Below are 14932 nucleotides of genomic sequence, written 5' to 3' on the forward strand. Positions count from 1 at the left end.
TCGAACCTGTGTCCATGGGGCTTCACAGGCAAGCACCTTAACCACTAAGCCATCTTTCCAGCCCCATCATAATCCATTTTTAATTAACTTCACTGTATGAATACCTTGCATATTGGTCATATCCCCATTGGATTATTATACTCTTAGGTCCCTCTCCTGCACCCCCTTTTCACTGAGGACCCCTCAGTGGGGTTATCTGTATTCATGGTGGGGTCACAAATGCACCATTCAGCCTCTGTGTGAGAGGGTAGGGGGACAACACTCCAAAAAACACCCTCCCATCCTGTGTCTCTTGCATTCTCTCTGCTTCATCTTCCCCAGTTTTCCCTGAGCCTTGGGGGCAGGGGGGGGGGTCATGTTGTCAGTCTCCTTGAGTGTTGATTGCTCAGCATTGACTTTCTGATTGGATGAGGCGAGTCTCAGTGTCCCCCAGCCATCTCCTTGGAGGAGGTTTCCAGGCTGCTAGTGAGAAAAGCGCACATATTTAATCTGCCTCCTCCTCTGTCCTATGCCCTGAGTCCTGGGCAGATGTGATAGAGATAGGCTTATCACACATGCTAGGCAGTCGACTTTATGTTCCTGTCACGTTGATAGGTCTTGGTTCTCCCCAGTATTCGCTGCCATCTGTAAAAAAGCAGATTTGAGGACTGGAGAGGTGGCTTAGCGGTTAAGGCACTTACCTGCAAAGCCTAAGGACCCATGTTCAACTCTCCAGATCCCACGTAAGCCAGATGCACAAAAGTGAGGCAAACGCAAGGTCACGCATGCCCACTAGGTGGTAAAAGCGCCTGGAGTTTGATTGCAATGGCTCAGTGGCATGCTAATTCTTTCCCTCTCTCTCTCTCTCTCTCTCTCAAAAGAAAGTTAAAAAATATTTTTTTACAAAGTAGATTTTTCTAGCCAGCCATGGTGGTGCACGCCTTTAATCCCAGCACGTGGGATGGAGGCAGAGGTAGGAGGATCGACAAGAGTTCAAGGCTACCCTAAAACTACAGAGTGAAATTCCAGATCAGCCTGAACCAGACTGAGACCCTACCTCAGAAAACCAAAAAAAAAAAAAAAAAAAAGTAGACTTTTCTAACCAAGAATAAGAGCATCACTGATCAAAGGGGATAAATTACTTTTAGAGGATTTTTTGATGGGCATAAAATAATCCATTATCAATAGTTCTGTGTCTCCTAGGCTGGAAAAGTCCTGGCTAAAAGAGTGCAATGCATAAAATTATAGCAGCTTCCATATTTTGTATATGAATATATATAAGCATTCTTTCTGTTCATTGGAATTCAAATAAGTTATATTAAATGGTCACATTTGCGAATGGAAAATTCTGTATAGAAATATGAAATTCACATTCTAAGAAGATTAACACTTCTTTTTTTTCATACAGCTTAAATTTTATGGTCCCAATAATGAACCTATGGTGAGAAAGTTGTTACAACTTGAGCTCAATGGCAAGTTCATAGGAAATTACACTACAGACGAGAAGGGTGAAGCTCCCTTTTCCATTGACACATCGGAGATATTTGATCCACATTTAAATCTGCAGGTAAGACCTCAAAGAGAATGGAAAAAGACATCCCATGGAGGGTCAGAATGTCCAGAACTTTGAATGTTTGCTCATTAAATAATATATGAGAGTATTTGTTCAGAAGATGAAAACTTCATACTCTACCACAATTGTTACAATGCCTAAGAGGTTTTTACCCTTTTCTTGGGTTATTTCATGCATAGAGGAGACACTGTGACTTCTCTTTTCTACTACTTAAACAGAATTTTATGATTAAACAATTTGTCAGTGTTCAAACTTAGCTGAAATAAAAATTCTCTAACTACAGCTAAAACATAAAAAGCAAGAGCCAGGCATGGTGATGCACACAGATGACCTGGGCAGTTGGAATGTTGGCTCTTAAGTTCCAGGCCAGCCTGGACTATATAGTGAGATTATGTCTCAACAACAACAAAAAAAAAAAAGAAAAATTTATAGCAATACATTGTTAATATAATAAAACATTTGTACAATTGACATTTTTAATATTTTTATTTACTTATTTGCAAGAGATAAAGAGAAAGAGGCAGAGAGAGGAAGAGAGAGAGAGAGAATGAATGGGTGCACCAGGGCATCTAGCCACTACAAACAAACTCCAGATCTGTGTGCCCCCTTGTGCTTACGTGGGTCCTGGGGAATGGAACCTGGGTCCTTTGGCTTTGCAGGCAAATGCCTTAACTGCTAAGGGAGCTCTCCAGGCCAACTACTGACATTTTTGTACAAAAAATCATGAAAGTGCTATTGCGATTTCACTTCCGGCTACCTACGCAGCGGCTGCAAGCGGGCTTCCTCCTTGCGTTGAAGTGACAAGAAGCCTTCCGTTCAGTGTTATCACGTGTCACTGGAGGTGCATGTTGAAGTGTGTATTCCCTTTCTTCCTCCTTCCAGGCCAAGTATGTTCGACCCAGGAGCTGCCATCGCTCCAGCTGGTTGATCCCGGAGTATTCAGATGCCAACTTCTTGGTCTTCCGCTTCTACTCCCGAACCAATAGCTTCCTGAAGATCATTCCTGAGCCAAGGCAGCTTCCATGCAACCAGCCGAAGGTTGTCACCGTGCTCTATTCCCTGGACCATGAAGCATATGAGGAGGGCTCGGCTGTCAACTTCTTCTACCTGGTAAGTGTGCCCCGTGGTTCCGTCTAACGGAGCGGCCGCAGCGCACAGCGCAGTGACACCTGCCACGCCCCGTCACCGCGGGTGATTCCGCTTTGCAGGTGAATACTACTGGATCCCTTAAGAACAAATAAACTTGGAAAGTGACTGCATGGGATCTGAGTTTCCCCAAGATCGGAAAACTTGATTTTCAAGTCTACTTGTTCAAGCGTTCAACTATAGCCTCAGATCACGTATATATGAGCCTTTGCGACACTAAAATATCCCTGAGTCAGAAAACAACATGAGAGGCTCAGTAATCAGTGATAGGAGCTGACCATCCTGGTTCTGTCTATCTCCTCTCTTCAAACATGGTGGAGAGTGAGCGAAAATTGAGACATGTCTGTGACCATCCCCTACCCTGTCCTATTGATCATGCATGTTAGTCCACCCTGGACAGATCATTTAAAACCCTCGAGTAAGTGGTACACACCAGACATTGCTACCGTCTCACGCACACGCAGTTCCTTCATCACTCTTGCAGATTCTCGTTTTGCAACTCACAGAACAGAGGCAAATGGGGGAACCAGCGTGTCTTAAGTCACAAGGTTAACGAGGAGACAAGGGTGCACTGTGAGCCACACGGATGGGACACGCCACCACCTCACAGGGTGCGCTGCGCATTTGCACAAAGCCTCCGGCACGTACTGTTATTTCCTTTTTATTATTTATTTGTTAGATTTGGTTTTACTGAGCTAGGGTCTCGCTCTAGCCCAGACTGACCTGGAACCCACTCTGTAATCCCAGGCCAGCCTCAAACTCACAGCCATCGCCCCCCCCAACCTCTGCCTCCCAAGTGCTGGGTTTAAGGCGTGCGCCACCACACCTGGTAAGTTTCTGTCACCTAAGAGCCTCAAACTCTTGTGGTCGCTTTCTCTGTTCTTTTCAAACGTGCACACAAGTTCACTTTTAATATGCATTTATCATACATGGCAGAATTCATTAAATAATGTATTCTATAATGACAATATGATAATGTGATTGCATAGTATATCTTATATTATATGTTCTTTTGTCCTATACAGGTGATGGTCAAAGGAGCTATCTACCTTAGTGGAAAAAAGGAACTCAGAAACCAAGGTGTATATAGCACACTCATTTTAAAGTATTTTTTATATATATTTTATTTATTTATTTGAGAGCGACAGACACAGAGAGAAAGACAGATAGAGGGAGAGAGAGAGAATGGGCGTGCCAGGGCTTCCAGCCTCTGCAAACGAACTCTAGACGCGTGTGCCCCCTTGTACATCTGGCTAACGTGGGACCTGGGGAACCGAGCTTCGAACTGGGGTCCTTAGGCTTCACAGGCAAGCGTTTAACCGCTAAGCCATCTCTCCAGCCCAGCACACTCATTTTAAATACACTTTATCTTCATTTTTTTCTCTTTTATTAAAGTATTATTTATTTATTTGAGAGAGTCAGAGACAGAGACAGACAGACAGCAGACAGAGACAATGGGCATGCCAGGGCCTCCAGCCACTGCAAACGAACAGAAGCACGCAGCACTTTGCGCATCTGGCTTACATGGGTCCTGGGGAATTGAACCTGGACCCTTTGGCTTTGCAGAAAAACACCTTAATTGCTAAGCCGTCCCTCCAGTCCTATTCTTTTTTCTTTTTAAGAAAATATAATAGAGTCTAGAAGTTGGGAGGAGCATTTATTTCCACTTATGGGCAGAAGGTAATAGCACAGCTTAAGATCAGCTACTAAATGTTTTGATGAAGGAGATTTTCCACCATTTTATTATTGTCAGATCATCAAAGACATTATAGAAAAGCAAAGTCCAAAATGTCATATTTTAATTGTCTAAATCTCTATTGCTGTCTGTCACCCCCATGATTCTCTCTCTTTGCCTTTAAACAAAGCCCAATTTACTCTTGTTTGAATTTTTTTATCTTAGTTTAATTCTTTTCTTTATTTGTGTGTACGTGTGTGTATGGTGTGTGTGTGTGTGTGTGTGTAGGCCAGGCAACAACCTCAATATTTGATGCTTTGGGGCTGGAGAGATGGCTTAGTGGTTAAGCGCTTGCCTGTGAAGCCTAAGGACCCCAGTTCAAGGCTCGATTCCCCAGGACCCACATAAACCAGATTCACAGGGGGTACATGCATCTGGAGTTCATTTGCAGTGGCTGGAGGCCCTGGTGCACCCATTCTCTCTCTGTATCTGCCTCTTTCTCTCTCTATCTGTTGCTCTCAAATAAATAAATAAAAATAAAATAAAAAGATTTGATCCCCTCCTTCCACTGGGAAGGTCAGATCTGATGGCCCGTAAGCTCTGGAATTGTCCTGTCCCCCATTGCCCATTGTCATGAGCATATCGAGATTACAAACAGTGTCGTTTGCATCCAGCGTTACGTAGGTGATGGAGATGCGGTCATTAGGCTTGTGGAGCAAGTGTCTTTAACCACTGGGCCATCTCCCCAGGCTTCCAAAATTACTCTTTCTACCCACAAGCCATTCCTTTCACCCAGGCATACCCAGGGACACAGGAGCTTTTCCACATCATGTCATTTCTCCACCTCCTGTTTACACAGCCAGCAATGGAAGCTTCTCCTTCCCAGTCTCCATCGGCAGCGACCTGGCACCCGCGGCTGTCATGTTTGCCTATACCCTACATCCCAGGGGAGAAATTGTGGCGGACAGCGTCAAATTCCAGATCGACAAGTGCTTTAGAAACGAGGTGAGGCTTCTTCCACTTCGGGTCTGTCTAGAGTGAGCAGGGGAGCATTTTCTCCTGGCTGCCTCTTTATTTCGCCTCCCTAATCTTTCCGTGGTCATCTCACCGTACATGTTGACACACGTGCATTGTTGGAAGGTGAGTCACAAGGTGAACCGCACCGTAGTGCCAAACCTGGGAAGCCAGGAGGGTGGTGGAGGGGGTGTTCCTACATGAGAGGGGAAGGGGGAACAGCAGGAGAAGCATACCTGAGAAATGTGTCAGGATTTATTTGGAAAAGACTGAATTTATTTATCTTCAATAAAATCACCCCCAGCCTCTCCGCTTGTCTTCCTCTCCTTCAGATTAGCATGAAGTTCTCAAAGGAGCAGGGCCTTCCTGGCTCCAAGGTGAGTCTGAGTCTTCAAGCAGCCCCTGGCTCGTTCTGTGCCCTCCGAGCTGTGGACAAGAGTGTCCTCCTGCTGAGGCCTGAGCGGGAGCTGTCAGCTCAAAGTGTAAGTGTCCCTGGACTCCAAGTCTCACACTTTACACGATGCTTTTTTAAATATTGCATTCATTTTGAGAGAGAGGCAGAGAAAGAGAGAATGGGCACACCAGGACACTGCAAACGAACTCCAGACGCATGCGCCACCTTGTGCATCTGGCTTACATAGGTCCTGGGGAATTGAACCTGGGTCCTTAGACTTGGCAGGCCAGTACTTTAACCACTAAGCCATCTCTCCAGCCCTCCATATAGTGTTTTAATTTGAGTTGGAACATGTTGAAAATACCTATTCACTTCCTGTGTGCCTTCACAAATTTTAATTATTAGTTAGTAATGACTTACACAATTGTCTTTCTTGATTGACCCAAGAACTCACAACGATACATAATTCTATAGATAATTGTAAGTGGTCAAGAATTTTACAAGAATGTGACACTTAAAAATCATAAATATACTCATAAATATAGACACAGAGAGTTAAACCTCTTTGTTGTAGAATATGTGTGACTAAGTTTAAAGTTACTTACTATCTGATGTTGAAGATTTGTTTTTAATTTCCAGGGCTGAGTATAAATCAGTGGTAAAGCATTTGCCTAGTATTATAAGGTTCTGAACTCAGTCCCCAGCATCTAAAATAAAAAGGAAAGGAGGGAAGAGAGGAGGGAGAAGAGAGAGGGGAGGAAGGAAGAAGTGAAGGAAAGAAGGAAGAAAGAAAGAAAGAAAGAAAGAAAGAAAGAGAGAGAGAGAGAGAGGGAGGGAGGGAGGGAGGGAGGGAAAAACGGAATTCTTAGACCAACAACTTGGATATTTTCCCTTTATTTTATTATTATTTATTTGAGAGAGAGAGAGAGAGAGAGAGAGAGAGAGAGAGAGAATTGGCGCACCAGGGTTTCAGCAAACTCCAGACGCTTGCACCGCCTAGTGGGCATGTGCGACATTGCGCTTGCCTCACCTTTGTGCCTCTGGCTAACGTGAGATTCGGGGAATGGAACATGGGTCCTTAAGGTTTTGCACAGAAGTGCCTTACCCGCTTAGCCATCTCTCCAGCCCTATTTTACCTTTATTCTTAACACAAGTAAACACAGACATTTATATCATATTTAAGAGTAATTTAGTAATTTGGATGTTTCTGATTGTTAAAGGGGTATCTCTGTGTTACACACATGTGCACAGTGCCCAGAGGCACAAAGAGAAATTTTCTGACTTTAACACTTGGAGATTTTTTATATTTTTGTGATTTTTAAAATCTCACCCCCAAGGAGATTATATATTTTGTAAACTTTTGATCTCTGTGGAAAAATAGTGTTATATTTTGTTTTCAGCTACTATAGCTTGTCTTGTCCCAAAGAAATAAAGCTATAAATTCATTAATAGTGATGTTTAATTGCCAGGAGTCATGAGATAAAATGTAGGATGTTACTAATACAACTAAAATACCTTTGAGTTCTTTAACAAATTTCAGAATCTGGAGAAACAGGACAAACGAAGGACAACTTTACCTAAAAGCATAAAATACGTATGCATTTACAGTTTTCCCCAGGCATTTCACGGGATCAGAGTAAATAGCTTTTTCTCAGTCTTTGTACCACTAAAGAGACAAAAATCTTACAAACTGCCTTGAGGAAAAGCTATCAAGGGTTCTCAAATAGAGATGTAGGTCTTCAATACATGAGTCCAAAGAGGCAGTCTTCATTTGTTTTCTGTTATTTGCTATGAGTCAAGCGATAATGTTTCAATGAGCACATTCCCAGGGTAAGTTTGCCATTTTTCATAGTCTTACATACATATAGGTTTAATTTTAGTTTAAAACAATGTTGAAATGTGCAAGAAACGCGACCCTGGCATTGACTAAGTAAAACGAAACTGGTCTCCTCTTCTGAACTTTTTGAAAGTTGACTCAGAAATATTACATTAAATATTGTGTCCATGCTTCAACAACAACAAAAGAATAAATGGTTATGACACAAAATTTTCTAGCTTCGCAAGTACAAAAGCTTGGACTCACGGGTACCATGGGTGTCTCATAGGTATACAACCTGCTTCCAAATACACAACCACATGGTTATTTCTACCTTGGTCTCAACCTGGATGACGGCAAAGCAGACGCGTGCATTCCCCCTAAGCATGTGTTCCGTGATGGGTTGTACTACATGCCTGTGCGCAGTGACGGGGATGGAGACATCTCCGGTATTATCAAGGTGAGGCCACTAAAGGTCTTATAAACAACCTCATCTCAAGTCTAACTTTAACACCAACAATGCTTCCTTGATTATATATGTTTCCTATGATACAAGTCTTGGTTCATGTAGTTTGTTACTAGAGAACTCAAAACAGTGTACTTGGGAGAGAAGCTCCATGTTTAATCACTCACCACTTGAGCTGGAGTACACAAATTCAATCCCCACAGCCCTTGTCAAAAAGCAGGAAACGGGCTGGAGAGATGGCTTAGCGGTTAAACGCTTGCCTGTGAAGCCTAAGGACCCCGGTTCGAGGCTCAGTTCCCCAGGTCCCACGTTAGCCAGATGCACAAGGGGGCACACGCATCTGGAGTTCGTTTGCAGAGGCTGGAAGCCCTGGCGCGCCCATTCTCTCTCTCTCCCTCTATCTGTCCTTCTCTCTGTGTCTGTCACTCTCAAATAAATAAATAAAATAAAATAAAATAAAATAAAATAAAAAAATTTTAAAAAAGCAGGAAGCCAGGGCTGGAGAGGTGGCTTAGTGGTAAAGCACTTGCCTGTGAAGCCTAAGGACCCCAGTTTGAGGCTGGATTGATTCCCCAGGACCCATGTTACCCAGATGCACAAGGAGGCGCACGTGTCTGGAGTTTGTTTGCAGTGGCTGGAAGCCCTGGCGGGCCCATTCTCTCTCTTTTTCTCCCTGCTCCCTCTCTGTTGCTCTCAAATAAATAAATGAAAATAAACAACAGAAAAATTTAAAAGCAGGAAGCCAGGGCTGGAGACATAGCTTAACAGTTAAGGCACTTGTGTGCAAAGCCTTAAGGACCCATGCTTGACTCTCCGGATCCCACATAAACCAGACAGACTCACAAAGGTGAGGCAAGCACAAGGTCACACATGCCCACCAAGTGGCACAAGCATCAGGAGTTGATTACAGTTGCTGAGGCCCTGGCATGCCAACTTTCTATCTCTCTCCTTCCTCTCTTTCTCTCTCTTTCTCTCTCTCTCTCTCTAAAACTAAGAAAAAAAAATTTAATTAAAACAAAAGCAGGAAGCCATGGTGAGCTTCTGTAATCCCAGCACTTCAGGGTAAAACGGGAGGCAGAGAAACAAACATGCTTGCACACACAAACGAATTATAAAAATAATTTTTAAAAAGAGAACTTGAGCTAGAGAGATGGCTTAGCAGTTAAGGCGCATGCCTGCAAGGACCCAGGTTCAATTCTCCAGGTCCCATGTAAGCCAGATACACAAGAGGGCACCTGCATCTGGAATTCACTTGCAGTGGCTGGAGGCCCTGGTGTACCCATTCTCCCCCATAAATAAATAAATAAATAAAATTTTACAAGGACAACTCAAAAATGGTCTTATATAAAATGAGAGATTAATTTTATTTTTTTTTCTTTTGTACTTGAAAAGAGTTACATGGCTAAAATTATGAAACCCTAAGTAAAAATTAATGAGACAGCCTCCAATTTATTGCAATAAGTCTTATGCAAAAAAAAAAAAAAAATAGTTGAATCACCAAGCCAAACTAAGGGGCTAGAGAGCTAGCATCTGTAATCCCAGCATGCCTATGGCGAGAAGGAAGGCAGAGACAGGAGAATCGCCCAGCAGTTCACCCGCCTGGAGAACAGAGCCCAGCAGTGAACTCAAGACCCTGCCTGAGAACAAGCGGAAGGTGGCTGGGGAGATGGCTTAGCGGTTAAACGCTTGCCTGTGAAGCCTAAGGACCCCAGCTCGAGGCTCGATTCCCCTGAAGTGGTCTTTGACCTCCACAGGTGGACTGTGCCATAGGAGCACCTGAACACACACACACACACACACACACACACACACACACAGAAGTTAAATTATAGTGTGCATTCCACACCTATACCTGGGCTCTCTGTATGCTGAGAGTCTCCATACATAAATCTTACCTCCAAGGTCACAGCTGCATGACTGGCGCATTGAGACACACAGAGCTCAGCTAAGCCTCCGCTCTTGTTTACTGAGCTGGTATATGTCTGAGTATGTTTGATGCTAACTAAGGTAATGATAATGCTGATTTCATTAGTATTTTCCTTTGGGAGTAAATGGAGAAATAGTAAAATATTATCACATCATCATCATAATGATTATTGTTGCTCTTCTAAATTAGGGATTTTGTTTTCCATAAATCAAATAGATGTGACTCAAGTTCTATTATCCTGGGTCCTTGGTAGCACAGAAAATATGTATATTCATGATCAACTTGTTTTTATAATAGGTTTTTCATAGTTCATATGTGAGAGGAATGCTCTTTTTTGTTTGTTCATTGCTTGAAAGGACATTGGGCTGAAAGTCTTTACCAACTTCCATTACCGGAAGCCGGAAGTATGTTCACAGGAGGGAAGTTTTCTCCCCATGGAGTCTTTATATTACGTACAAGGAAGAACTGCACCAATGTATGGGGTTCCACTTACGGCTGCCGGTGAGTAATCTGCAATTATGGGTCCCCAGCTGTGGCTGCCCACGTGTAATCTAGAATTACGGAGTCCCAGCTACGGCTGCGTGTGAGTAATCTAGAATTTTGTGATAGGGGGCTGGAGAGACGGCTTAGCAGTTAAGGGCTTGCCTGTGAAGCCTAAGGACCCTAGTTCGAGGCTCGATTCCCCAGGACCCATGTTAGCCAGATGCACAAGGGGGAGCACGCGTCTGGAGTTCATTAGCAGTGGCTGGAGGCCCTGGAATGCCCATTCTCTCTCTCTCTCTCTCTCTCTGTCTCTTTCCTTCTTTCTCTGTCTCTCTCTCTCTCTCCTTCTTTCTCTGTTGCTCTCAAATAAATAAATAATTTTTTATAAAGATAGTCACCATGTGACTGTTTTCTAAAAAAAAAAAATTGGGTTGGAAGGATAATCAAGAGGACTCAGAATTGGGTATACAATTTGAGATAAAACCATGTGTGGCAGTTTGAATGTATGCCCCCCATTGACTCCGACACTTTATTAAAACTTGTAATGTAGGGCTGGAGAGATGGCTTAGTGGTTAAGTGCTCGCCTGTGAAGCCTGAGGACCCCGGTTCGAGGCTCGGTTCCCCAGGTCCCACGTTAGCCAGATGCACAAGGGGGCACACGCGTCTGGAGTTCGTTTGCAGTGGTTGGAAGCCCTGGAGCGCCCGTTCTCTCTCTTTCTCTCTCTCTCCCTCTATCTCTGTCTCTCTGTCATTCTCAAATAAATTAATTAAAATGAACAAAAAAAAATTTTTTTAACTTGTAATTTGGGTCTTGGGCTGGCTGGAGGAGGTGTCCAGCCCTGAAGTATGTCTGGGGCAAATCTAATTTCCAGCCCAGAGGGGCGCAGAGAAGAGGAGCCCGAGCGGCGGGCCCGCTCCTGCCGCGCCTTCGCCCTGTGCCGCTTTGGCCTTCTGTGGACTGTGTGGTTGTTTCTCTCCGATTGAGTGTCTGGCTGCATAAAACTTTACAAAATGGCACAAATGTCAGAATCCAGTTGAGAGATTCGATTACATTACTATAAAAACAAAGCAAGTTGAAATCAAGAAATGTAGACAGAAGCCGGGCATGGTGGCGCACGCCTTTAATCCCAGCACTGGGGAGGCAGAGGTAGGAGGATCACCATGAGTTCAAGGCCACCTTGAGACTCCATAGTGAATGCCAGGTCAGCCTGGGCCAGTGAGACCCTACCTCGAAAAACAAAAACAGAAAGAAAGAAAGGAAGGGAGGGAGGGAGAGAGGGAGGGAGGGAGGGAGGAAGGAAGGAAGGAAGGAGGGAAGAAAAGAAAGAAAGAAAGAAAGAAAGAAAGAAAGAAAGAAAGAAAGAAAGAAAGAAAGAAAGAAAGAGGGAAGGAAAGAAAGAAAGAAAGAAAGAAAGAAAGAAAGAAAGAAAGAAAGAAAGAAAGAAAGAAAGAAAGAGGGAAGGAAAGAAAGGAAAAGAAAAGGAATGTAGACAGATCTGTATGGTAGTTTGCAGATGTAAAAGATAATTTTTTTTTTTTTTTTTTTTTTTGGTTTTCCAAGGTTGGGTTTCACTCTAGCTCAGGCTGACCTGGCATTCACTATGTAGTCTCAAGGTGGCCTTGAACTCATGACCATCCTCCTACCTCTGCCTCCCGAGTGCTGGGATTAAAGGCGTGCGCCACCATGCCCGGCTTCTGCGGTAGACTGCGCTACCACCCCCAGCTAGAGGTAACATTTCATGGCTGGGAATGTGGGATAGACAGGGGTCAAAGGGTCTCACTTGGGAAGACTTCGGTGATGTTTTGGGCTATTTTAAGCGTTTATATATATGCACTTTTACCATATTTTATTTATTTTGGGGGGAAGCATGTGTGCCACCCTGGGCTATCATCTGGCATTTTATATGAATACTGAGGCTTAAATTCAAGCCCTTGCACTTGAGAGGTAACACTTTACCCACTGAGCCACACTGAGTCAACCCCCAGCCCGCCTCCCCCCCACTCCCCTGTTTTGAAACAGGGTCTCATGTAGCCTCGGCTGAAAGATAGTCTTGAACTCTTGATCCTCCTTAAGTGCTGGAATTACAGGTATAGGACACGATGTCCAATTCAATAGTGACAACTTTGAAATGGATGTTACTATGAAGGGGTTCGAATGCAGCCTACAGGCTACACATGTAAAAGTTTTGTTTGTTTTGTTTTGTTTTGTTTTGTTTTGTTTTGTTTTGTTTTCAAGGTAGGCTCTCATTCTAGCTCAGGCTGACTTGGAATTCACTATGTCGTCTCAAAGTGGCCTTGAAAACCTGAGTGCTGGAATTAAAGGCGGCATGCTAAGCTCCAAGTATTCTTGGGGAATTAGCAACCTTAACATCTTTGGAAACTCACTAGTGTCAACTGGCATGTCCTGTGAAAAACTTGATTCTTTGAGCAAACAACACTTGCTCCAAATTTGGCTGTGGAGGAAAAAAAAAAAAAAATGTAGGCTATGTGTAACATTGTTATTGTCTCCTAGTAAATACAGATCTTTAAGCATCAAAATACTGATGTCGAGGCTGAAGTCTGAAGTTAACAGCTCTAAGCCCCAGGAGCAAATTTCGACATTGCTTCACACTAAGAAACACTGGTCATTTACAGTTGAAGACTTAACTTGAGCATGCAGCATTGAAACATAATGTCCCTCTCCTTCTCTTTGTCTTTCCCTCTCCCTCTACCCCTTTTCTCTCTCTCTGTCTCTCTCTTTCTCTCTCTCTGTCTCTTTTTCTGTCTAGCTGATAACTTAGACAGTGTGGACCACGCAGAGCAGACTTTCATGGAAACAGTCAGAACAAACTTTCCCAAGACATGGATCTGGGACCTCATCAGTGTTGAGTAAGTTTTCTTTTCCCCTTTTTCAAAAACAGATTTCTCTCCCAATGTGTCTTTATACCCATCTTCTTTTTGTTTGCTAACTTTTATTTCTGGGAATAAGCGGGTATAAAAATATGCAAATACCGGGTTAGAGAGATGGCTTAGCAGTTAAGGCACTTGCCTGCAAAGCCAAAGGACCCAGGTTCCACTCCCCAGGACCCACTAAGCCGGATGCACAAGGGAGCACACGCAGCTGGAGTTGGTTTGCAGTGGCTGGAGGCCCTGGCGTGCCCATTCCTCTCTACCTGCCTATTTCTGTATCTCTCTCTCTCTCTCAAATAAATAAATAAAAATAAAATATTTTAAAAATGCAAATACCATTAGTTGGCACATACTGATCATACATTTGCTTGTTTGTCTGGCACATTTTAGTTTTTTGTTTGTTTGTTTGTTTTGTAATAAGGCCTTCTCTTCTGTAAATGTCATGCAGGCAGATGATAGCTTCCTCAAATTAAAAATAAATAGTGGCCTTTATTTAATGTGACTTTTGTCTTAATGCCTCATCCAGAGACTTTGGTACTTTTTGAACCTTCAGTTAATTAAGGTTTTGCTTACTCTGCACTCAGCTGGGATTCTTTGTTTGAACGAAGGCTGTCTTGCCCCTGCAGCTCCTCGGGTTTGGCAAACCTCTCACTCCTCGTCCCCGACACCATAACCCGCTGGGAGGCAGGCGCCTTCTGCGTCCACAGCGACGAGGGATTTGGCATTTCATCGACAGTGTCTCTGCAAGTCTCCCAGCCCTTCTTTGTCGAAGTCGCCTCTCCCATTGCGATCGTCCGAAATGAGCACTGTGACCTGACCGTCACCGTCGTCAGCTCCCTGAACGCTTGCGCGGAGGTACGCTGCTCTCTTGGATCTGAAAACAGAAGTCTTGACAGTACGCTTCCGTAGTCTCCTGGACTCACCTATCGTCTTGGTTCTCAAATGAATAATCAGGCTGTCGTTCCCTGACTCCTCGGAAAGAGATTGCTTTATTAATCTCACAGCAATGGCAAGAGCCTCTGCTGCTGGTGAAAATCATGAAAATGCACATTTTACCGTTTTAGCTGAAAGGAGTCGTTGGGGACCTCTCAATTTGGCTAACTCAAAACAAAATAAAGGAGAATCTTCCCAACATGACAAACGCCAGCCTTGTCAAAGATCCTTAAGAGATCGTTGTGCCATAAATTGCAGAATTTCAATTTTTTAAAAAAAGCTGGAAAGTGTGGGGGGGGGAGAAATGGAATCAGAGTATTTAAAGTGGTGTCCCGTGACCATATTTTTTTTGTAGGTTTCTGTGAAATTAGAAGCATCTCAGAATTATGAAGCAAATGTCAATAGTTTAAACAGCAACAGTAGTGATATTATCAAGGCTGGTGAGAGGAAGACATATGTCTGGACTTTTATACCTAAGAAATTGGGTAAGCAGCTATGTGTCTGGGCCAGTCTTGTGTGCAAAACAAGCCTATTTTTTGTAATTTAGTGTTTTCCTGTTTTTGACATTTTCATATATATATATATATATATATATATATATATATATATATATATAATGTACTTTGATCTTATCCCC

General features: G+C 43.4%; 1 protein-coding gene across 1 annotated transcript in view; it reads left to right on the forward strand.

Moving 5' to 3' along the window:
• LOC101610575 (ovostatin homolog) overlaps positions 1 to 14932 on the forward strand; it is a 57018-nt gene that overhangs the window by 19081 nt on the left and 23005 nt on the right. Inside the window, exons 11-20 of the mRNA XM_045139796.1 lie at positions 1388 to 1546; positions 2435 to 2662; positions 3724 to 3778; positions 5233 to 5378; positions 5720 to 5869; positions 7887 to 8057; positions 10347 to 10491; positions 13242 to 13341; positions 13989 to 14217; positions 14651 to 14780. Coding sequence (XP_044995731.1) covers positions 1388 to 1546; positions 2435 to 2662; positions 3724 to 3778; positions 5233 to 5378; positions 5720 to 5869; positions 7887 to 8057; positions 10347 to 10491; positions 13242 to 13341; positions 13989 to 14217; positions 14651 to 14780 — 1513 coding nt within the window. The remainder of the gene's footprint in view (positions 1 to 1387; positions 1547 to 2434; positions 2663 to 3723; positions 3779 to 5232; positions 5379 to 5719; positions 5870 to 7886; positions 8058 to 10346; positions 10492 to 13241; positions 13342 to 13988; positions 14218 to 14650; positions 14781 to 14932) is intronic.

Source organism: Jaculus jaculus, chromosome 23 (assembly GCF_020740685.1).
Source record: "Jaculus jaculus isolate mJacJac1 chromosome 23, mJacJac1.mat.Y.cur, whole genome shotgun sequence".
NCBI lineage: Eukaryota > Metazoa > Chordata > Mammalia > Rodentia > Dipodidae > Jaculus > Jaculus jaculus.